The sequence below is a fragment of the Amaranthus tricolor genome, chromosome 8 (genome assembly GCF_026212465.1).
Source record: "Amaranthus tricolor cultivar Red isolate AtriRed21 chromosome 8, ASM2621246v1, whole genome shotgun sequence".
Classification (NCBI taxonomy): Eukaryota; Viridiplantae; Streptophyta; class Magnoliopsida; order Caryophyllales; family Amaranthaceae; genus Amaranthus; species Amaranthus tricolor.
In genome coordinates this window covers 5965705-5990606 of record NC_080054.1, presented here as the reverse complement: position 1 = coordinate 5990606, position 24902 = coordinate 5965705, and the positions used below count along the sequence as shown (strand labels likewise).

General features: G+C 36.4%; 1 protein-coding gene across 2 annotated transcripts; it reads right to left on the bottom strand.

Moving 5' to 3' along the window:
• Nucleotides 1-343: 343 nt before the first annotated feature.
• LOC130820191 (vacuolar protein sorting-associated protein 26A) lies at nucleotides 344-23428 on the bottom strand. Of its 2 annotated transcripts, none has more exons than XM_057685463.1 (12): nucleotides 23188-23428; nucleotides 22988-23042; nucleotides 22827-22914; nucleotides 22434-22508; nucleotides 22267-22339; nucleotides 17947-17991; nucleotides 4776-4887; nucleotides 3569-3635; nucleotides 2685-2729; nucleotides 2345-2400; nucleotides 1858-2033; nucleotides 344-837 (listed from the first exon to the last, which is right to left on the bottom strand). In XM_057685463.1, exons 4-12 carry the CDS (start codon nucleotides 22473-22475, stop codon nucleotides 656-658), a joined length of 798 nt encoding a protein of 265 aa, XP_057541446.1. In that variant the 5' UTR covers nucleotides 22476-22508; nucleotides 22827-22914; nucleotides 22988-23042; nucleotides 23188-23428; the 3' UTR covers nucleotides 344-655. The 2 variants fall into 2 exon arrangements, with proteins under 2 accessions (XP_057541446.1, XP_057541445.1); XM_057685462.1 differs by having other exon boundaries at nucleotides 22827-22901; nucleotides 23188-23427.
• Between the last annotated feature and the right edge of the window lie 1474 nt (nucleotides 23429-24902).

The following is a 24902-nucleotide window of genomic DNA, read 5'->3' as shown; positions in this document are numbered from 1 at the left end:
TTGATTCATAACTAATTTGCTTATAATTCTTGCATCAAAGTTGTTAAAAAATCCATATTTTGAAGGAAAAAAAAAAAAATGTTGAGTGAACAATTTCTAAATGTTCCCATATAATAATAAAATATAATCTATTGCCATTGGGATTCAATTTAAATTAAAGATTGAACCGTAACGAGAACCGTAAGTAAAATTTTCCCCACATGTCTCCTCCGTAATATACATAATAATGAGAAGAAATCAAAAAGGTTAAGAACATTCTCATTACGAGCTCCACGTAGCTAGTGTTTTTACAAAAATCTTGAGCCAATCTCAACCAATAGCTAAAAAAGTATAGAAGTTGCGATTGGAAAACCAAAATGGGGCGGCATTCAAAATAGGTTCAGAAATGCAAATAAGTTTGGAGACAATTTCAAGACAGCATATGATGTAACACACTTAATGTAGATGAAACACATCAAATATGAAGAACAGAGAAAAACCGGTCCAAAAAATAAAAAAGAAAAAGAATATATCGCGAAGAGTTGAAGATACAGCAAGACCAAACCCTTTCCAGAAAGAAAGAGTAAACTCAAAGCAGTGCCAGATATTTAAAACAGATGTTTCACTCCCTATTAAGAATCAGTAGATCACCAATGGTAGAACTTTAAAAGGATAGCTAACTAGAATTCTCTGCAAGGCGGTATAATGTAATTTCCTGTTGCTTGAAATACCGACGATCTTCTTCATCAACAAGAACAAGATTGACATAGTATTTGACGCTAAATTTGTTGTTGATGTTGCGATGTGTAGGAGTCAACTCATACGGACTTAGGAAGAGTCTAATAGGAATTGATTCACCTGTAGAGGCAATAAGAAAGTGAATATTAACCAAAGAATACAGTAATAGTAGTAAAAGATACTATTGAATCTCAAAAACATTAGGTGGTGTATCATATTAATTGCACAGATGGAAGAGGACTGATTGTTTATCTTTTAAGACCATTATTTTACGGGAGGGACATTTGCATAAAGTCACATCAAAGGGCCAGAGGCAAGCATGTAAGATCCCAAAAAAGGTATTCCATGTGGTGAGCATAAGAAATATATATAGTTTTTTGGTTTCGAATTATAATAATGGACTATATTAAAATGGCTCGTACAATTATGAGCACTTAATAATATTATGTGAAGGTGCAGATGATTGGTCAATTGGAAACAACCACTTGTCATCACTAATAGTATTGTCACATATATACGACCCCTCAAATTCCCCTACGTGGGATCCACTTAATTATAGCATTGGGGTGATGGAATAACATAAGAAATGTCAAAAAAAGACAATTATGTTTGAAAATACATCCATAGTAGAAAAGCTAAAATGTCTTATTTGGTTGGTATTAATGATGGAGATGATAATGAAAATATAATGTACATATCAGTATTCCTGATAAGATTTTGCGGTAATGCGCATATCAGTATGTAAGACAAACTATGCACATTTTATGCTGATGTGTGGAGTTTAATTTTTCAAAATTTTTTGACATCAATAAGCCAGTATAGAAAATCTCAGAGAGGAAGCAATTTGCAATTCAGATGAGCAAGAGTTGTATGCATAAGAGTTCTCAGTTTTTAGTAGTAACACTTCCTCATCAAAAACACTGACTCATTGTTAACTAGACTAGGAGTAACTATACAGTTTGGACATGGAGGTTATTGCAAAGTTTTTGAAATGGATATATTTTCTTTTTCATATCATTCTTTTGGTTATCAAATAACTTAAGTCAACACAATGCCAGAAAAAGGATATCAGGCAAAAACATGAGTGAAAAGAATATGTATCCGAAAGAGGAAGATAATAGCTATTAGCTTCTTGGATACCTCTGACTGGAGCCCCATCCATCAACTCAAATTTGGCGAGAGTCTCTGTCTCAACATGTGTATTTGCACCAGAACCAGTAGACTCTCGACGCCTGATCTCAAGATCCATGTTTTTTAGCTTGATTCGGACAAGAAGAAAATATATCTTGCCTATGATTACATCCTTCAAATGGTACCTGAAAGCAGGCAAAATACGTGACGGCGTGCACAAGATAATGTATGAAATGAACCACTGAATGACACCGTCCTTGCAGTATGCTCTCATGGTACAATCAAATTAGTTACAAATCTCAGACACAGGCTTAAACAACCTCAACCAGACAAGAATATTGACCAATTATACGGTACATTAGTTCCTTCATCTACATCACTGATTTGCATAACATAACACTATCATCAAGCAAAAATGGCTATTTTCTCTAAACCACCATCCAGACTCAAACACTCAACAGACACATAACAAATGAAAAGGAATTTTTCAACTTACTTGCTTTTATTGTATTCAAACTCAATATGTAGACAATCTTCAATTCCAACTTCCATCTAGAAAACAGTAATATTACTAAACATTGCCGCAACTTGCAACAAAATCATAAGCAGGAAGTTGTATTAAGAACATATGAAAAAACTAATTTTATGAGTCTCGAGTAAGGAATGAGTCCTGTATAGACTGTTAACTGCTATCATGATTGCAAACGTAGGAGCAATTCTAAAGGAAATAGAAAAAAAAATTTCCTTGAAGTAAAAGAATGAGAAATAAGTTTCAGGTTCAATATGTAATGCACGCCAGACATATCTGCATGAAGAAAACATAATATCGAACTGACCTTGATGCTATTGTTGATCGATGGTAGTGGAGAATAGTTGCGAACCTGATTCATGTCAGACATATTTATTATCCAAATTGCAACTAAAAATGAAGAAGTGGGAACTTCTATGATCCAAATACTAGACAACAAAGTCATAATTAGACAACAAAAATATCGGTTATGCAAAGATTTAATGACAATGAATAAATAAAGAAAAGAAGCAAAAACTTCTATGATCCAAATTCTCGACCTGAAAAATAGTCAACGAAAATCATCATCATTATCATCGTACCTAGTGTATCCCGATCATTGGAACCATGACCAGGGTCTGGAAAGGGAAGGAAGACGGTAACCCATACCCATAAAGGAGGATGCGGCCACAGAGTCCCTCGGCTCGATATATCTTGGGCATTGTCCCAATCTTTTGGGATCAAGATTTTGGAAAGGTTGTTATTGTAAATCTCTAGGAATAGTAGGAAAATTAATTTCATGAAGCTAACAAACGAGTTCCTTTACAAAATCCTATTAAATATTCTAGGAGCTAACAAACGAGTTCACATACACAAAATAACAATAAATAAAACGACTTGTAGCAAAACATTCAACCATTCCACCATCTGTAAAAATGACACATAATCAACTGGATAAATGGACACTTGAATTTCATAAAGATAAAATGTGCATTTGGCTTGACTAAAACACATTTAGTATGCACCTTTTGTATGAGAATACAAAAGAATGTGGTGTAATTTATTCTCCTTTTATTTATAGCATAGCGGTGTGGGGATAACTGGAAGTGAAAAGAAGGTATAACATATAGGAAGTTCTTACAAAACAAAATATACTAATAGCAGAATTAGACATGCAAACGAAGGATAAGTATGAAAAGGACAGAGCATTACCACAAAGTCATGGTACTCCATTATACTTCCAGCATAACCTCGACTGATAGTTACTTTGAGGACATATCTGAGAAACAAATCAGAGTATTTTTATCAAGCTCGCTCAAGCAAATGGCAAACAATTCCTATTAGGGGGAGGGGGTGAATACTCAAAGCATTAATCATGATTTGTTAAGCAGCAACTATAAACTATATTTTGAATTTTCCTCTAAAGAACCAACAAACAACCTCACAGATATTTAAGAGCAGTAAGCCAATGACACTTTGTGGCACACACACAAGATGCCAAACAAGCACTGAACAATACAAGACATGGCAATGCTCTCACACCTCTCACTTTGATTAGCAAAATTGTCTTTATATATACTCTTATAAGATAAAAAGCCACAAAACGTTGACAGCATCCTATCCCAGCCTCTCAAGTTAAAGACAGAAAGGCAAGACAAAAGACAGCCTTTCATTTGTTCAGAATATATGCAATATGAACGCTGCATATAAATAGAATTATGAGTTATAGCTTGCAATCACATGAGTAATAATGAAACAAAAGGGAATAAAAAATAAAATAAAATCCAAGCAAAAGATTTTTTGAATACACTGTAATTTTTTACTAAACCGAACAGAGGTCAGAAGGTGAGATTGGCCATTAAGTTGCAGGTTGATCATTTGACAATTCATAGAAAAATCATGATAAAGAGTACCACTGGTTGAAACAACAGAGAATGAACAATATCAATTAGTTTGCACAGCATAGAAAATGAAGGCCAAGTCTTAGTTGTTACATAATTTTAAATAGCATAAAGGATCAAGGCATTTTCATGTGAGGCACCAAAAAGTTTAGACAATTCTCTGGTAAGAGCCAATTTATTAAGGATTACCAAGAAAAGGATTACAAAGAAATAAATGAGAGACAAGCACGTAACCAAATTACATTATAAAAGCATAGGCATGCACCAAAAATCCAAAACAAAGTTCTTCCATGATTAGTATAATTTCACTTAACAAAGAATCAATATAAGATTTTAAATACCAGCCAAGGAAAGTTTTAGAATTATATAAGGCTTCCTCTAACTGCTAATGGATCCAAGACTCCTTGGTAGCATCAACTTAATAGTAAGGTAAAGCAAGATGAGATACACCCCAATTATTGCATCTGAAAGTTCTCAACATCCACCTTCAAAAAAAGATATTCCAAAATATAACATACCTAAGTCTCACATTCACCCCATTATATGTTTCATACGGCATTTCAACAGTGGAAAATTCAAAAGGATATATTTTTCTTTCGTATATTTCACCGGGAACATCTAATTCACGAACTGCAAACACAAATAATGAATGAGTCAGCAAGCCAACTATATTCACAAATCGTAGTCTGATAAAAAAAAGGATGTAATGAATAAGATGCATTCAACATTCATAGATGTTCTAAAACATGTATAATTATAATGACAACATGAACATAAAACCTATATCCCTGCATTAATCATCCCAGCACACACCCATGCAGGAAGCTCGATAATTTTGTCCTTCACCCTCGTGCATATGTAAGACCCCATCCCCACTTGGTGGGTTTTTAATACAATACGTTAAACTGAATACTTATCAAAGAAAATCCAACATTAGCGCCTATAATAGCAGAAAAAGCTAAATAAGAAACAATTTACAGCCCTAAGGCCTTCCAAGCGCAATGTCCAAAACTTAGAAAAGAACAAAAAAGAAGCTGAGGATATCAGAGTTCAGACTGCCAAACTACCTCTACTCATTCAAAGATTAATGTTACAAATAAGTAGCAAGCTCGCAATGTAAAAATTACTTCCAATGTCTTGATAAAAGCCTCCATCAGCAATTTATGCTAGTAGTGACTTGATCTGAATTCTAAAGCAAATTCCAGAATAAAAGACATCATATAGACATCTGATTTCTGAACTATAATTTAAGGCAGCAAAAGAATGGTCCACATAGCACACGTGTTTAGAAGACATTCCAAGAGGAAACAACTGACAAACTACCAAGTACCAACTGCCATCTCTAGGATGTGGTATTCAGGAACAAACAAGACAGATCTGCAAGAAGGTAAAAATCCCAGTCTAGTCTTTGTGCTCCCCTTGATGGAGATTCCCAGAAATACGACCTCTTTATCAAAAATTTAAAACATGGCAGCCTGTCATAAATGAGGGGTAACAAAGTCAAAAAGATAATAGAGAGGAATCTCCTAGCCAAGATCATTCAACGAATAACATACCAGAAGAAATAGTAATCCATCTTCTTGGAACAAACAACAGCAATTTTCAAATATCTTCTCCCAAGCATAGTTGGTCAAAAATTATATTCTGCAGCTACACAGTAAAAGCTACTTCCAGAGAAGCTCATAGTTACATGATGATTTCTCCTAATCTTCCCAACAACCAAAGAACTTTCACAACTTCCTCAAAATTCTACCTCACAATTCCGCATTTTAAAGAAGGATAATTAAGGTAAACCTATAAGCAAACAGTAGTACTAAGCATGAAAAAGACACTTAGACTAAGACATTATTTATAATTGATCCTTGGTAGCAAACAACATCCCTAACTTCACATAATTAAGAAGTGGACATTATTTGGCAAGCCATTTTAAATTGAGCACTTTGAAATATCTTTCTACAATCAATTGTGGTGCCATTATGCATCTCTACATTGGTGTTAATTGTTGTTTCAAGCAATTTATATTTTAGTTTCTTAACAAAAGTGCTAGAAATTTGTATGCACCAACCACCTTAACTTCTTTTTTCGCCCATTCAATTAAAACCATTTTTGCTTCCGTGAATGCAAACATTTCCCCTTTCCTAGTAGACTATAACTGGGACTGCCCGAGACTTCTCCCTTTTTGTCTAGGTTGATTCAAATTCCACCCTTGTCCTTTCGCAATCTAATCTCTCCAAAGATTTGACTACATCCTTTAGGCCTCTTTCCACTGCTCCAACAGACCTTTGCGACATGTTTAGGTCGATTGCATTGATAATAGAGAGGGCATTCATCACATGACATCAATTTAAGTGGTTCTTCCTGCACTTGTAAGTTGTGCCAAAACTCCTTTTTATATGCCCTCGATCGTATATTTGTAAACAACCTTGCTGGTTATTCCCGAAATTTCCGTTGTCATTGAGTCGCTTTCCACTGTTTCCCTAGACTTTTTATTAACTCTATTCTCATTAACTTCTTTTTCCCTTCGAAAAACTCTTTGCTTCTCCATCTTTAATCTTCTGGTCTTGTGAGTCCTTTAACAAGTTTTAATATGAAAATCATGTTTACATTACACATAAAACTACAAAATTATTTCTACAGTTTTATGGATCATTTCAAGTGAAGGCTAAAAGTTTGGTATTTTGACGTAATTGGACTATTTGGAAAATATCTTTTACATGCACTCATAGTGCAAAATACAGTTGCAAGTATCGTAAGTCATGATTGGATATACGCCATGACAACCGTGACAAAAATATAGGTCGATACCATCGCAAATCAACTCCACAATTGTTACTACAACCGTTATAGTGACCATGATCGTAACCGTATTTTTGCATCATGCTTGTACTTCCATACTATTTTTTGCCATGGGAAAATTACAATTTAAGATGAATTTATGATTTTGAAAATTTCAAATTCAGTATACTTAATAAAGTCTAGAAGTTTTACACATCCTTATTCCTATTACTAAAATCAAGCCGAATAAATGTATGCTTTTGATCATGAAATGTTAATTGAACCCCTAAAACCTTGGTGCCAACTTGGACCAGTAATCTTGGTATAGATGAATTGAATCCTTAAACTCAATTTTACATTGTAAATTCATTGTTGTAATAAATAAAAGGAAAAATTAATTTTAAATGCCCACCTTTAATCTAATATATAAATATTCCACCTTTATATCATTTAATCATCTAAACTATTTTCCGCTTTATTAATAAGAAGATTGGGAGTACCTATACAAGTTTTAAAAGGCAACAAAAAACAACTAGAAAGTACTTTAAATGAACAAATGATATAGAGGTGATATATATATAAATCAAAAGGTGGAATTTATACTATCAGTAAAGGCGGAAAAACAATTAAATTTTCTTAAATTAAATGGTTCTTGAACCTAACTACTTAAATCAAACATATATACAAAACACTTTAGGAATCGTTTTGGGCGATAAGTATAGGGTATTCACAAGTATCAAATGAAATCGTGGTTAGGTGTGAGCACACAACTCACCGTTATGGGTAAGTAAATATTCACATATAGAGAGGGGAGTATTTTTACTTTCCTAGTAGAGGACTTAACTCCCAAAATTATATGTATGAATAATGATATTATATCAATTGTTACCTAGAATGACAGTCGGTTTGAAACTGGAACGGGAACGAAAACAAAGAACGCAACCTAGATTGACTCAGGAACGATTGGGTACAAGATACATTATGTATAAAAAGTATATTTGAAACAAAATTAAATTAAAATGGTTTTTTGCTTTAAATATTGTTTTTAAGTTGAATGTTCTTTAGTTTTCTAGGTTTAATCTCGTTTGTCCTCCTTGCTTTTTTCTTAAATTTGTAAATGAAGGTGAAATTTAAAAAGGTCTTCTACACCGGAACGTCACCTTGAGCGAATTGGGTCGCGTTTGGTGGTGATTGGAGGCGAATGTTCCCAGATCGTGGAACATGGCTACGTTCCATGTTCCATGTAACTAAGATTATATCCTGCAAGGAACCAGCCCAAAACTGATATTCGCTTCACTTATGCTAGAAGGCCCAAAACGAAGTTGCCAGAAGATCGCTAAGCTGGAAGGTTGTTAAATTCAGTTTTGGGGTCGAGGGTAATAAAGTAAATCTAGAGAAAAGTTGTTATGAGTTTGTTATCCTGGCTGCCTTGTTGAAGGTATACTTAAGTTAGTTTCTTATGAATTTTGCTATTAATAGAGGATGGGGGAAAGGGAAAGGTATCCGGTGATTAATAAACAAGTTGTTATTGGGAGAGCACCTTCCTCTCAAAAGAAGGCTTCCATTCTATTGCTGAGTATTTTGCTTAATATTAGTAATACATTCCCCTCTAAATTAATCCTACAACTCCATTATTACTGTGAGTCATTTAATTCCTAGCAAATTGGAATCAGAGCAGTAATGTTCCAAACCGGAGAAATAGATGGCCCGTTTAAATCACGGACTACGGCTTGACTTGTTGGAACAGAAGGTGGCTGGACTGCCGGCGCGCGTGGCTCAGGAGATAACCACGGCATTAGCAGCGTTCAAAACTGACCTCAATTCCCAGCTGGCTGCTGGCCAGGAGAAAATCCAGTCAGACTTTCGTTCTACATTGACGAACGGTTCTCCCTCTACATGGGATAACCCATTTTCATCTCAGCCTCAGCTGAGAAATGGAGAAGGTGGCTACCAAGGGGGGCAATCGAATTGGAAATTACGAAAACTCGACCTACCTCTGTTTGACGGTACAAACCCGGATGGTTGTATTCTCAGAGCTGAGCGGTTTTTTCATTTTTATCGGTTGGGGGAAGAGGATCAATTGGAGGCAGCCATTGTTACGCTGGAAGGAGATGCCTTGCTATGGTATCAATGTCGCCACTCGGTGCTTTCGTGGGATGCGCTGAAGAAATTACTTCTCCGACATTTCAGAACTTCCACCACCGGCACGTTGCACGAGCAGTGGCTCGCTCATGAACAGATCGGAACGGAGACGGAATACCAACGTCGCTTCATTGAGCTTTTAGCCCCGATAGGTGTCCCAGAAGAAATTGCGAAGGGGCGATATATTAAGGGATTGAAGGAGGAGATCCGGATTGAGGTTCGCATCTTAGACTCGGTTACTTTGGACCAAGCTATGGAGCTGTCCATGCTAATTGAGGAAAAATGGAGAATAGGCCCAAGGCCCAAACAGGCTTCTAACTTGCCCACGTGGCGTACCCCTTACCCAAACCCAAGTTCTTATCCAAATTCAGCAACCCAAAACAATCCCCTTCAAACACAAAACAGATCCACAACCCCACCACCCACCAACCTTTCACGAATCGAAACACCGTTAACAACTACAAAAATTCCGGTAAGATAAGGCGGCTCTCCGAGAAGGAACTTCAGCAGAAGAGGGAGCTAGGGTTATGTTTCCGTTGTGATGAGAAGTGGTCGATTAATCACCGATGTCAGCGCCGCGGGTTGAGAGTCTTACTCACGGAGGAGGAGGAGGATGTGACGGAAGTGGGTGAGTTTTCTGTGGCGGAGATAAGTCCGGGCGAAACCAACACAACCCACCCGAACCCAAACCTGACCCTAGAAGTCTCCCTGAGCTCCGTAATGGAACTAACTAGTCCAAAAACGATGCGCCTGGCCGGTATAATGAATGAGAATTCCGTGGTGGTGATGATTGACCTAGGAGCAACCCATAATTTCGTCTCCAAGGTCGCGGCCCAGAAGCTTGGTCTTAATCCAACCGAATCCAGAAGTTTCGGGGTAACCTTGGGCACTGGTGAGACGATACAAGGGGAAGGGGTGTGTAAAGGTGTCGTGCTAGACCTCCAAGGGGTCACGATCGTCGAAGATTTTCTGATTCTTCCTCTGGGCAGCTCGGATGTAATCCTAGGCATTCAATGGTTGGAGAAATTGGGCAACATCACAACCAACTGGAAAACACAGACATTGAAATTTCAGTTAGATGGTACAACGGTCACTTTGAAGGGTGACCGTCATTTGGGTTGAACGGGAATTTCTCTTAAAGCCATGATCAAAACCTTGCAGAAGGAAGGGCAGGGATACCTACTGGAATTGAATCAGTTGGAGGGAGAAGGGGAAGCTGAGCCAACCATCCCTAAAGATTTCATATCGTTGGTACAAGAATTTCAGCACGTGTTTCAACTCCCTGAGGGATTACCTCCACAACGACGTATTGAACACGCCATAGTACTGCGTAGTGGGGCTAATCCAGTCAGCGTCAGACCCTATAGATACCCGCAAACTCAGAAGGATGAGATTGAGAAGTTGGTTGCGGATATGCTCAGAGCAGGGGTGATTCAACCATTAACCAGTGCTTACTCTAGCCCGGTTTTATCGTAGATTACAGGGCCATAAACAAAGAAACAGTCCTGGATAAATTTCCAATACCCGTCATTGATGAACTACTCGATGAATTGGGTGGATCGGCAATTTTCACCAAACTAGATTTAAAATCTGGTTACCACCAGATTCGAGTGAAGTCTGAGGATATTCATAAGACAGCCTTCCGTACCCATGAGGGTCATTACGAGTTCCTGGTAATGCCCTTTGGGCTAACCAACGCTCCGGCTACATTTCAGTCCCTTATAAACGAAGTATTCAAGCCTTTCCTGCTTAAATTCGTATTAGTGTTCTTCGATGATATTCTGGTATATAGTCCTTGCAGTGAGACACACAAGGGGCATTTACACAAAGTTCTGCAGGTTCTATCAGACCACCAGCTCTTTGCCAATTTTAAAAAATGTGAAGTGGGGAAGGAAAGGGTGGCCTATCTTGGTCATGTTATTTCAGCTCAGGGGATTCCTTGGCTTAACAGGATACTATCACAAGTTTATCAGGGGATATGCTCAGATTACTCTTCCCTTGACTGATCAACTACGCAAAGAGAATTTCGGGTGAACTGATGCCGCCACTTCAGCCTTTAATACTCTGAAAACGGCTGTGGTAAACGTTCCTATCTTGGCAGCACCTGATTTTTCTTTTTCCTTTGTGGTTGAAACAGATACTTCAAGGCATGGTTTAAGGGTTGTCTTACTACAAGTTGAGCATCCAATTGCATACTATAGCAAGATTCTAGGCATTAAAAATAGGGGTAAACCCATATACAAAAAAGGGCTGATGGCCATTGTTTTTACAGTGGAAAAATGGACGCACTATTTGATGGGGCGTCACTTCGTTGTACGCACAGATCAATGGAGCCTTAAGTTCCTCTTGGAACAGAGAGCGGTGGGTCAAGCATACCAAAAATAGGGTTAGTAAGCTACTGGGGTATACATTTGACATTCACTACAAGCCGGGCCCTACAAACAAAGTGGCAGATGCTCTATCACGCCAACAAAGCCCTGAGTTTACATGTAGTACCTTGGTAGTTTCGTGTGGATTACGATGGGATTGTGTACAGGCTTTCATAGCAAAGGATGCTGCGTTGCAACGATTAGTGTCTCAAATCCAAAAGGGAGAAAGGACACCAAAGTGGTTTTCTCTGGAGAATGGTGTTTTGAAATATAAGAGGAGGATAGTGATCCCAAAACATTGTGAGCTAACCTCTAAGTTGCTCAAAGAGTACCATGACTCTTTGGTGGGTGGGCACGCTGGTGACCTCAAGACTTACCAGCATTTGGCTGAGGAATGGTTTTGGTTTGGGATGAGAAAAGATGTGACAAAGTACGTGCAGCACTGTCACGTTTGTCAACAAAACAAGTTGTCCACCTTGTCTCCGTTGGGACTCCTCCAACCGTTACCAATTCCATAGAGGGTTTGGGAGGACATATCTGTGGACATTATTGAGAAATTACCAAAGTCTTTACGGTGGGATACTATATTCATGGTAGTGGACAGACTAACCAAGTATGGGCACTTCATTCCACTCAAACATCCCTTTACTGCTCAAGGTGTGGCGCAAAAATTCATATCTGAGGTAGTGAAGTTACATGGAGTACCAAGCTCCATTGTATCCAATCGGGACAAGGATTTTCTGAGCACTTTTTGGTCGGAGTTGTTCACACTACAAGGAACTCAACTCATGCGTAGCACGGCTTACCACCCCCAAACAGATGGCCAAACTGAGGTTGTCAATAAGGGAGTGGAATCTTATTTGAGATGCTTTGTGTATGGTAAACCACACACCTGGGCTCGTTGGTTACCCTAGGCTGAATACTGCACAGCTGTGTCTTCAGTGGAAACACAATTGCAAGAACGCGACGCAATTTTGGATGATTTGAAGTTTCACTTGGTACAAGCCCAAGTATACATGCAACACCATGAGAATAAGGGGAGACGTGAGGGAAATTTTGAGGAAGGGGATCTGGTTTACTTGAAGCTACAACCATATCGGCAGCAGTCCTTGGTGAAGCGTTCCAATGAGAAGCTTTCCCCTCGTTTCTATGGACCTTATCCTGTGATACAGCGGATTGGCAAAGTTGCCTATAAATTGCATCTTCCCCCAGGGTCAAGAATTCACCCCGTTTTTCATATTTCTCAGCTCAAGAGGGCTTCAGGGGCAGGGCATAAACCTACCAGTCTTCCTGCACAATTGTCTGTTGATTTGGTGTTAGAGGTGGAACCTTGGACAGTGCTTGGGGTGCGCAATTCTCAGGCCAACATGGAAGTATTGATTCACTAGAAGGACTTGCCGGACTTTGAAGCTACTTGGGAATATTTTGAGGAAGTCAATCTCAGATTCCCTAGTTTCCACCTTGAGGACAAGGTGAAACTTTGGGTGGGGGGTATTGCAAGGAACCAGCCCAAAACTGATATTCGCTTCACTTATGCTAGAAGGCCCAAAACGAAGTTGCCAGAAGAAGGCTGAAGTTGCCAGAAGATCGTTGAGCTGGAAGGATGTTAAATTCAGTTTTGGGGTAGAGGGTAATAAAGTAAATCTAGAGAAAAGTTGTTATGAGTTTGTTATCCTGGCTGCCTTGTTGAAGGTATACTTAAGTTAGTTTGTTATGAATTTTGCTATTAATAGAGGATGGGGGAAAGTGAAAGGTATCCAGTGATTAATTAACAAGTTATTATTAGGAGAGCACCTTCCTCTCGAAAGTAAAGCTTCCATTGTATTGCTGAGTATTTTGCTTAATATTAGTAATACATTCCCCTCTAAATCAATCCTACAACTCCATTATTACTGTGAGTCATTTAATTCCTAGCATATCCTTTTATGAATTGAAAAGGCAATTTGTGTACAAAAGCATTGGCTTGGTTTTAAACCTTTATGTGTCGGTTTTAGTAATTGCATTCTTGCATTGAACTCAAATCTTTACTAATTGGTGCTGTAGTACTCTAATATGTTGTTTTGTTTCTTCCTTTTTTCAAACTTGTCTCATTGAGATAGAACCCATCCTAAGTAAAAGATAAGTGCACTTATGATTCAAGGATACTAATATTGAGCTAGTAAAGTGTATTCTCTTGAAGAAGGGATATGTATTATGTATTATTTCTATGATTTAAAAGGCATTGTTGAAATTGTGTAATCATGCAATGTATCCATGGTCATTTTTCCTTTTTATTTAAGGTTTTAAGTATCTATGAGTTAGAGTATAGGTGACTTTATGATGGCATTTGGGTTAAGTAGCATAAATCATGTGAATTTAGCATGAAATCCAATGAGGACTGCTATATTTGGCTTCCTTTAGTTTCATGAACCTCACTATTTGTCGTTGTTGCACTCATGATGTGCATACTCTACACATCTACTATGTTTCAACATGCTCGTCTTAAAAACCACAACAATTCAATCAAGATGCACCATATTCAAAAGATAAATATCTCCAATAAATATGTTCCCTAGGCCTAACATCTTACCCTGGGGGCGGATCCAGAAATAAAACAAGTGATGTTCATAAATAAAAATATATTCTACAATATCTTTCTAGCCCTTCACCTTCCTCTTTCGCTTCTTCTAATTTAACCCAATTTCATCTGTTAACCCCACTAGATCTCAAGTTACTATTGCAATGCAATTGCCAACTGTTGATGATTCATTAAATTTGATAAATACTCCACTTTCTCTTGATAAAGGAGATATTATTACTAATTCTCTAATCCCAAAAAAAAACCCACTAACCAAATTAGAAGCTAATACCACAATACTATGATGTTGCAAACTTAAAACTTAATACCGCAATTAACCCGGAAAAGCATAGTGATTTAAGTGGTTTCAAGTGTGGTTCTCCCACAAAACTCTAACTCATCATATTTAGAACCCAAATTTTGAAACCCCCAAAATTCAACTACTTTAAATGCCATATTCATCAAAACCTAGAAAAATTGAAGAAAAGATATGCGAAAGCAGAAATCAAATTCCTAAAGCATCCTGGAAACATTTTGATGAATGCCAAAAAATTTGATGGAAATTAAAATACTAATCATAGTCAAAGCTAGACCAACTCCTCAATCAAGAGGCAACAGTAGCAGGTTATTGAGATGGGTTAAGACTACCGTTAAAATCGAGAAGCCAAAGAGAGGTTTGATGATATTAAAAATTTAAAGGGAAATGGGGATGCGAGTATTTGATCCTGAGACTTAAAGGTTGACAAGGTAAAAGCCAGACCAACTCTGCTAAATCAAGTGTTGTCCAGTGCCTACTCGGATACCCAGTTGGTTCCGCCACTGATCTTACCTTTCATAATAATCCATAAAGGTTAAAGCTTTTCGAATAAAATGCTAGTTGATTCATCCAAATTAAATAAGAAATATGTTTTGGATTTTTATGACATTATTATTGGAATTAGGATTGAAAAATAAAAAACAAGATATTTTAGCCAACTCAAAACCAAAACACCAAAATTCTAAATCCAATTTTGTTAGTAGCCTTGAGCCCATTTTCTTAATTGGGCATAAAAGATCAAAATGGCGCCATTTCTTCTAGCCCTACATGTTAGCGTCGACGGTACTACAAACTTAGCGCATTTAAAAATTCTTTGAGTGGACTAAGACTTTGATAATTAATGATTCATAAACCCTAGAAGCAGGCAACAACCATTTCAGTTTCTACACTTCAAAATTCAAAAATTAAAGTTCACTTTCTCTCTTAAAAGTTCAAGATTGTCATCAACTCTCTGAGTTCTTCACTCTTCTCTTTTCTCTTCAAGATTCATGAATCAATTCTTGGGCAAGCAATTCTTGCTTATTTTGAATTTTTTCTTATTCATAATGATCAACTCATTACTACTATCTCACTTTTTTTTATTTCTCTAAATATTTCAAGCTTTAGTCTACATCACAATGCTCTTCACTTTTTTCCCTTTTTTGTTGTTTTTGTTTTGCTTATCAAATACTTCTGTAATTAGAAATGTATTGTTGCGGTTTTTGATACTTTTCTTCTACACTTAGATCTTTTTTTTTTGTGCTTTTTTATTAGGGGTAAGGCTAAAGAATCTCCTACATGCAAGTAGGAAAAACTAATCCTTCTTGTACATCGTGACAATCTCATATTTATTGATTAATTTAGATGAGAACATATAGTTTAATTTTGATGTAATGAGCTAAAGTGGTAAAATTTGATGTGGATAATGCTTAAAAGTTGACAATCAATAATGCAATTGTGAAATAAATGTCTTTTTAATTATTTATTGTTTGTGAAATAAATATAATTAAATCTCAATTTCAAATTATTTATTGTTTGTTCAATGTGGACTACTATCCAACACGATATTTCACCAAGCAGTCAATAATGATAATCAAATAGTTTTCGGTCCTTTCAAACTCCAATTTAACACCTTGAGCTCGTTCCTAAGAATCAGACTGTGGTGTGATATTCCATTATTGTAAAGCCTTTAATTTTTAAAAAACAGTGAACTGTGAAATGAATGAAATATGATGCACCTCAACTTGAATTTTTAATAATTGATGATGTTTTGTGTAACTTTGAATATCTTTGCTTTTTGCAGATTGCGTTGAAGCTTCTATTAAACCAGAGTTGCTGAATTGTTCAACCTGATTAGTTGTAATTTATAAAGTAGTCATTGAAATGTAATAATCGTAGTTTCAAAAAGCTCACCTAAAGCGAGTGCCTTGGGTGATCAAAGGGCTAGGTGCAAAGTGGGCGAGGCGATTCCTTAAGGTGAGCACTTTATGGAACCTAATATGAGTGCCTCAGGAGCCTTGAGGCGCCTTTTGTTCGTGACTATTGACCTTCAAACAAGCCCATTTAATGCGGGCACTATGTTTTCTCTTCTCCTCTCCTCTTCTCCATTATTCTTCTTCTCTGCTTTATTTCTCATTTTCTTATGGGTTTTATCTAGGGTACTTATATAGGGTCTTTCACTCATTTATTTAATGGATTAAGTGCCTCATCCCTTGTAAACTAAGCATCTTATTGTTCAACCTGGATTACTGTAATTGAAATGCTATTTTGAGTTTGCTTATAATTTTTCCGAACTAAAGCATATATAATTCAGCCTGAATTGCTAAAAGCCATAAACTTTAGTTAGTTATAAGTTGTAAATGATGACTGAATATTTGCATTGAATGTTGCTAATTTAACTTTTTGATTTTTTGGATCAATTATTCAATTAGTAGGTCGTTTTCTAACTCATTTTGTGGTTTGGCTTCTTTATTTTCAAAAGAATATAGCTCGGTTCAGTTTGGATTTGGACTATATATGACTCAGATTTAGACTGAAAAAATTTAGAATCTAAATAAATTTGGTTTGGAGTAGTTTGGATTTTCAGGAAAACCAAAACCATACATCAAACTTTCGCCTCTATTTGGTCCATATTTGTCACACATTTGTAAACATAAGTTTGATCACAAATATCTTGTTCTAACAAAGCTAATTTGCTATCTGCAAGATTTGAAGTTTGGCCCATAGTGCAAAAAATGGGGTTTTGGTCATGATTGCATTAACGGTTACAATGAAGATGTGGTAAGGAAGGTGATGTAGTTATTACTTTTTATACCTCCAAATCACCAATATTAGGAGATATCACAAGAATATACGATACGGGTAACATGACCAACATAAACTCGATAGATTTGAGAACCTTTGCAAGTTGGGTGATATGACATGATGCATACTTATTTTGCTCTGTGGATTGACCAAATATGTGCTTCTTAATACTAGTTTCAGATTTAAATTCAACATAGGAACCTAGAGTTAAAAGAGGCTGAAGCTAGAAAATTAGAATATACACACCACTCCACACCTACTATGACTATGGAATAACAATATGTCAATACAGCACGCTCAAACATAAAATAAGTGATTTCCAAGTTCTCTAGTATGAAAGTACACATCAGAACAGGCTAGAGTCGAATATAAGCATTTGAAGTTCACATTAGACAATTCCCTATTGTATCTATGCTGTATCAACACTTGAAACTTGATATGTTGGGGATAATTTTAAAAGTTTTGGACTTGGAAATATTTTTTACCATTTAGCTCATAATTATTCATCTCCAAAAAGTAATTTGATTAGATAACAAGGGATCAAATGTAAATATGACTAAAACATATTTCGCAACATATTTTGCTTGACTTTATACAATGACAGGAGCACATTTAAATATAAGACAAAGAAAATTGGCATAGGTTCTGAAAACCAACATAATAATATGAAAACTCTAGATATCAAGTCAAATATACAATGAAGTTGCACAAAGTTGTGATAGTATAGAAGAACATAAATCACTAACCTAGAGAGGTAAAGTCGTAAAAGTTCCCCCTGTCAAAATACATCTCTGCAAAGGAAAAAAATATAAATGTTACAAAATCCAAAGAACACATAATGTTTGTACTAAATATATAAGCCCTATATTTAAGGGCTAGATACATTAAAAAGGCCCACTAGGGTCAAACAAATGACTCACTATCTATACACCCTCTTTGGGATAAGCTAAAGTTAACTGATATGTGCCTCTTTCTTAGAGAAATATCACAACTTCTCTCTCTATACACCATTTTACTGATATTTGAGTACTAACTTGAGTGTTAAAGGCATCCAGGGACCACCCTGGGTTCATGGTGTCATCTTGCAGAAATTCCACGATTTACGACCTACCACCGAATATCCACCACAACCACCCCAAGCGTATCCCTTCAATAGTGTCCTATTTTTTTACAGGAATATTTTGGCGCGGCTTGGATAAGGGTTATCGTGTTAATAGTGAGTTACCTATAGCTTCATGACCACAAAAGGTGGAAAGAGATTTTACGGAATGGGGTCAAATGACCCCACTTGGAACTAAAAAAATTCACTATATTCAATTGCACAAATAATTTTGACTTACATGTTACTCCGAAGTTATAGGAAAATAAAAAGAAATAGCATATACATTAAATTGTATTTTACATTATACCCTAAAATGGTAAGAAAATAAGCAATTGAATTCAAATTACATAATATTTTTAATAAAAAAAAAAAGAAAAAAATATTTTAAAAAATATGTAAATTGAGGGGAAATTGCACTTATGTATATCAATAAGAATAGAGTTATGGAGAATCATGGGTAGTCCCTTTTTACCCTTTTTCTCAAAAGGCACAAGAAAGGATTAATTCTCATTCTTATAGCGCTTTTCTAGCCTACCTTTGAATCAAAATAAAATAGAATTATGCATACCTTAAGATCTTCAATTATTGAGCCTTTTAAAATCTTAAATAAATGAGAAATAAAACTTATAAAATTAAACTAGCTAGAGGTTGAGGAATTTAGGGTTAACAATATGGTAGCCGAATAACTGGGATATGTCACATAGCCGCCCACTGTGCTCATATTCTATTTTGGCCTTTGGGGTTTCATTTGGTAATGGAGTGAACTAAACGATATTTGCATGCTTATTTGCTTTTATGAGATGGCAAGGGACGGTAAAAGTAAAACGATTGTGTAGTGACTCTTAAACAGACACATAACTCTTTTGATCACTAGTGTATACTGACAATACCCGGAAAGTTAAAACAAAACTTTGAAGTCCTGATTGCTAAAGGTTTTCAATAACTTAGTTAATATTCTTAGTTTTAAAATGCAAGTTTTTTTTAAGTAGAGGTTCATAATAGAAGTATTTTTTTAGTTTATTAGTTTAGTGCTTTATATTTGATTCAATTTTTTATAGTATTAGTAATAATATTATGTTAGTGGATGTCAAAACATATTCAAAATACTCTTAATAATTATTTTTCATTAAATTACTCATCTTAAAGACCTACTGAAGAGGTACAATGTTGAGATGCAAATAATACTATTAGGGTACCACCTATGTTACAGGACTCGGGTACGAGTAGTATCCGTTACGTCATTTTAAAATATTTAGGATATGGGGACACCATCCTAGTATTGGATATTGAAACAAGAATTCGAGAAAACAAATAATATAATTTCTCAATTAGGAAAAAAGTAAACAAAACTGTAAAAAAGAATTATCCAAATAAAAAAGAATAAGTAAAGAATCATAGTTAGGGACAGCTAAGGCGCTTAATGTTATAGAAAAAGAAGACTTTCAGATATACCAAATTTTTGAAAAAACTAGTCTTTATTGTTTTGTTTTCTCCTCTTGTTCACAAATAGCAAAAGCTTTCTCATCAGAGCTCCTTCTGTGACGTCGTTTACTTCAAGTATGTTAGTAGCTTCAACAATAACATCTAGGTTTGTAATTTAAGAGAAAACCCTATGTTCAATTCAAATATATTCCCTCTAGCTTTCAAATTCTATACCCATGTTCGGTCCGACATATCGAACATCTATCCAGCACTAGTATCCATACTGGTCGAACCGCACACCAGTGAGGCGGCAAAATTGGCAAGTCTGAGTAGGATAGGGTACCACAATTATATATGCAACCCTCATAGACGATGAGATGTTTGCGAGTGTGTATATAAAACCAGATCAACTTTGATTATAATTTTGACTTTAACTTTAAATTTGAACTTTGAATTTATAACTTCCTCCGTTCCTTTTTGGTTCTACATTAGGATTTTGGACAAAAATTAATAAATAGGTATCTTTGCGTTAAAAAGACCATGGTAACCCCTAAAGAGAAGGGTGTGAAAGTTAATGAGGTACGGGGTAGGACAAAAGTAGCACAAATTAGACTAACACATTGTTATTTTTATCAAAAATAGTAAGATAGCAAGAGTAATTTGAAATGATTAAATAAGAAAAATGTAACAAGTATAATGGAATGGAAGAAGTATTTGATTACGACTTTGACTTTCACATTTTCGACCCCACTTACTATAAACTCTAGATCAGCCACTAATGACCTCTAAGCTCAAAACCTTACATTGAAGTACATCAAAATTTTCACATCTTCTCTTTCATCACAATCTTCAAATGATAAGTTAAAAAATTAGCCATTTTCATATCCTCAAGGGAAGGATTCTTCTTGAAAATTCAAATCTAACTAAAAAACTTATTGACCATCTTTAATGATGATTGAGAAATCTAACTATTTTTATCCTCTCCTCACGAGAAAAATTGGCCAAGAAACTTTGAAAATACAAGTGGTATTATTCCCCACCATTTTCGAGTGTGTACTCCAAAACAACGAACAAAAAGTAAAAAACAAAAGGGTGCCAATTAGATACGAGACACAGGCTCCAAATCTGAGAATCAAAGCTCAAGCACCAGTTATGGTGTCCCATTCCAGTTACGATCTTCCGGTTACGATATCCTTCCAAAAAGTGGGATCACCAACATTTTCTATAACTATTTGAGTAGAATTGTCAATATATGAAATGCCTAGACAAGGCGTCCTAGATTATAGGAGCAAATTTACAGACTCCAGTTTACGGGAATCAAATTTTTGGTAGCAAGTTAATGTACCCAATTGGAAGATTACCCAGTTAGAGAGGCTAATTGGTAAGTACTTAATAGAAAAGTACTTTAATAGCAAGTGACTGACACTTATCACCTTGCTCATATACCTTACGAATAACACCCAACGGATTGAGCTAAGTAAATTCATAATATTGTATAAATATAGCTCATTGTATTGCTTTTCATCACAGTTATACGAATTGTCGGATAGCATCAGCATATGGCATTGATTGCATTTCTAGAGTTCACATCCTTTTAACATGATCCTTAAAGCATATGGATTGGGGACTTGTATAGGTATGGCTTAGATGACATTTGGACAAAATAAATTTGAAATTTTCACATGTGGATAGAACCCAGACTCATTCTGAATTTGGCGCTAGCCTTGTATATGTAAATAGTTGGTTAAATGTATTCTCAGTTTGCAACATATGAACTATGTTGAGACACAAGCCATTAATTTGCATTGACATCCAATCCAAACTGAATTCCAGTAGAAAATGATAGCCAAGATTAGATTCTAGAGCAAGACTCGCAAAACACACAGAGTGGAGCACATGGTGCCCCATCTAGTATAGCTCTTAGGTTGGGGGGTAATTGTTTATACATAATATATAAGCTCTATATTTTATGGGCTAGATCCATTAGAAAAGGCCCACTAGGATTCAACGTATGCCTCACTATATATACTCTCTAGGGAGTAAGCTAAGGCTAATTGATATGTGCTTCCCAAATGATATATAACACTTTCTCTCTCTAAACACTACATCATTTTAGTGATAAATGGGTACTAATTTGGGCATCGGAGGCACCACCCACCTCTAAGTTCTTGGTGTTATCTTGAAAGAATTACATGATTTCCACCCTACCACCGTACATCCACAACAACCCCAAGGTACCCCTTTCTTTAATTTGTACTATTTTTCACATGAACACTTATAGATTTGGGAAAACACATCACAAGCAAACGTCAAACAAGCAATTCATCAATATCGTGAAAAAGGCATACCAAAAGTTAAGTATGCAAACACACAAACCACAACCAGAAACCAACACACATCAATGTATGTTCCCAAATACTTCAATATGATAATCACTAACATAAACTAACAATACAAAGAACTTCAAGCGTATTGAAGATGAATGAATTGAATAGCATGCAAGAAACAGTACTAAATATCACGAATCAAAATGAAAGTATACCTATTTGGCCAAGAAGTTCCACTTTTATGCCATTGTGCTCGATTTTCTTCCCTTGAACGGGCTCTACAGAGATCTACAATGACCAAAAAAGATTAAATCATAAAGTGTACGGTTGAATGTCATGAACTTCTTCCACAACACTAGAATGTTAAGGTCGAACAACATACCTGTCCAACAATATTCTGCTGACTTTGAAAAAGTGGGACCATGACAGTTTGACCATTTTCTTTCTTGATTGGGACCTAATTCAAGCATAAACATAAAAATCAAAAAAAATTCACAGCAGAACTATAAATTATAACCAAGTAACAAACAATAACACAAAATCATCAAAAAATCAAACGCTCACAAGCCACCAATCATACATAACACCCTCTAGGTCATTTTAATATAGTCCATTGTAATTTGAAACCAATGAGCATTTAAATCTTTTGGACATTTCCTTCAATACCATAGCTAATAAAATTATACCAAAAAAAATGCGTCTACACCTCCTTCAATCAACTACAGGCATACAATAATTCCTCCCAAACAAGCACTGTAAACAGCAGATAGTCTACCTTTTTCCGATTCTTTTCGTCAGCAAATGTAATCGATATATGACAAGCAGGCTTGAAAGCTCCAAGGAGGTAATTCTGAACAAATAACCTTAAACGCATAAAATTTAATCATCTTCAACCATCATCGTAATGTAAAAACTCAAAAGTTAAAAATAATCTACCATGCTTATCAGAAAACCCCCAAATTTACTCAGAAAACACTCGAATGATATAAATCTGCAAAACAAAAGGTACGAGTTAGCATCAAATATTGCATGAAACAATTAATCAATAATTGAAGATAAATTGTGAGAATTTAGCATGTAAAATAGCATGATTTCAATGAAAAATGGACGAAAATTTAGAGATCACTGTGATTTACCAAACCAGTGATTGTTGAAGACGAGTAGAAAGCGGCGATCGAAAGTTGGAAGAAAACCCTAATTTGAAAGAGGAAAGGAAGAAGAAGTTGATAGCGGAGAAACGGAACCGAGTCGCTAAGAACTCGGAATGAGTTGACGAAGCAAGATCCAGCGAGTCAGTATAGAGTTGCAACGAGGAAGTGCTCAGCAAAGGGTTGGCACCAACACCAAACTAAAAAATGGGGTGGAACATATGATTTCCCACGTCAGCTCGGCACTTTTGAATGAAATTACAAAAATGTCACTATTCATCTCCCTAAATAAAAATTATCACAAAATTCTTCCCTCTGAAATTGTTTAAGAGTATTGAATATTCTAGTGTTAAATATTCTCCATATTATAGGATTTGCTTAATTATAGGCATGATCATAGGTATTCCATATCTTTTGGTAATTATCTCAATCTTTTCATATTGAGATATCTTTGTATACTATATATTTGGAGTAATGACAGTAATACGAAGGGGCTTTTGGCCATAAACTTTCTACATGGTATCAGTGACCAGAATTTGATTAACCACCACAACATGGCTGGAGACGCCACTCCACCTCTACCGCCACCCAAAATCGATCCTACGTCCCATTATTTTCTCGGACCTCAAGATCGTCCGGGCGATTATATTACCCCTACTCGTCTCAAAGGCGATAACTATGACGAATGGGCAAGCGGCATTCAATTAGTACTCAAGGATCGCCGGAAATTCGGTTTTCTGGACGGTACGATTACCGGACCTGTCTCCCCTTGTACTCAATCGGATTGGAACACAATCCAAGCTATGATTATCTCATGGATTCTGAATACTATTGATCCCGAAATTAAGGGAACTCTCTCTAAATACAAAGACGCCAAGCGCCTTTGGGACACCTTGAAAACCCGATTTGCTGTAGTTAACGACCCGAGAATCCAGCAACTCAAACGCTCCATTGCTAAATGCGAACAATCGAAGAACATGACAGTCGCCTCTTATTTTGGTAAACTTTCTGCTCTATGGGAAGAATTGAATATTCATGAACCTTTAATTAATTGTTCCTGTTGTTCCAATTGTACTGCCGAAATCTTACACGAACAACGCCGAGATGCATCACGACTTCATCAATTCTTGATGGGTCTTAATTCCGCATATTACAGTCAGGCACGCAGCAACATTCTTTCTCAAGATTCGCTGCCCTCCCTTGATCGTGCCTACCAATTGATTGTTCAAGAAGAACGTCTTCGTCCTAACACACTCCACGAAGAACAGCCACCTGACGTCGTCGAGTTCGCAGTCAAGACACGTTCGAGACGAAGGCAGGACGCATCTTCTGCCATTGAAGATAAAACTGATAAATCCCATCTCTTTTGCACACATTGCAAGAAGAGGGGGCATGACATCTCCTCTTGTTTTGAACTCAAAGGCTACCCGGAATGGTGGGCTACTCGTTCTAAGTCTAGTAATGGTCGCGATTCTTTTCAAGGGAAAGCTCGGGGTCAACCACCCAAGCCTCAAGTCAACGCCACCAATGCTGCTGGTCGTGGTGCAGGAACTGACGCCTCCGAGGACTCCTCTTCGGTGTTTACCGCGGCACAATGGAAAGCTCTTGCGGGTCTTATTGGTAATACTACCATTTCCGATAATCGACTAAATGGTAAGCTTGATTTTTCTTCCTGGATAGTTGACACAGGAGCTTCTAGACTC

Bases quoted from the DNA above. Each gene is read 5' to 3' on its own strand.
- LOC130820191 (XM_057685462.1), bottom strand. The intron at 22,509-22,826 runs GTAGACTATCTG...TGCTTGAATTAG, and splicing joins ACGAAAAGAATCGGAAAAAG to GTCCCAATCAAGAAAGAAAA. The intron at 838-1,857 runs GTATCCAAGAAG...TTGCCTCTACAG, and splicing joins GGATGGGGCTCCAGTCAGAG to GTGAATCAATTCCTATTAGA.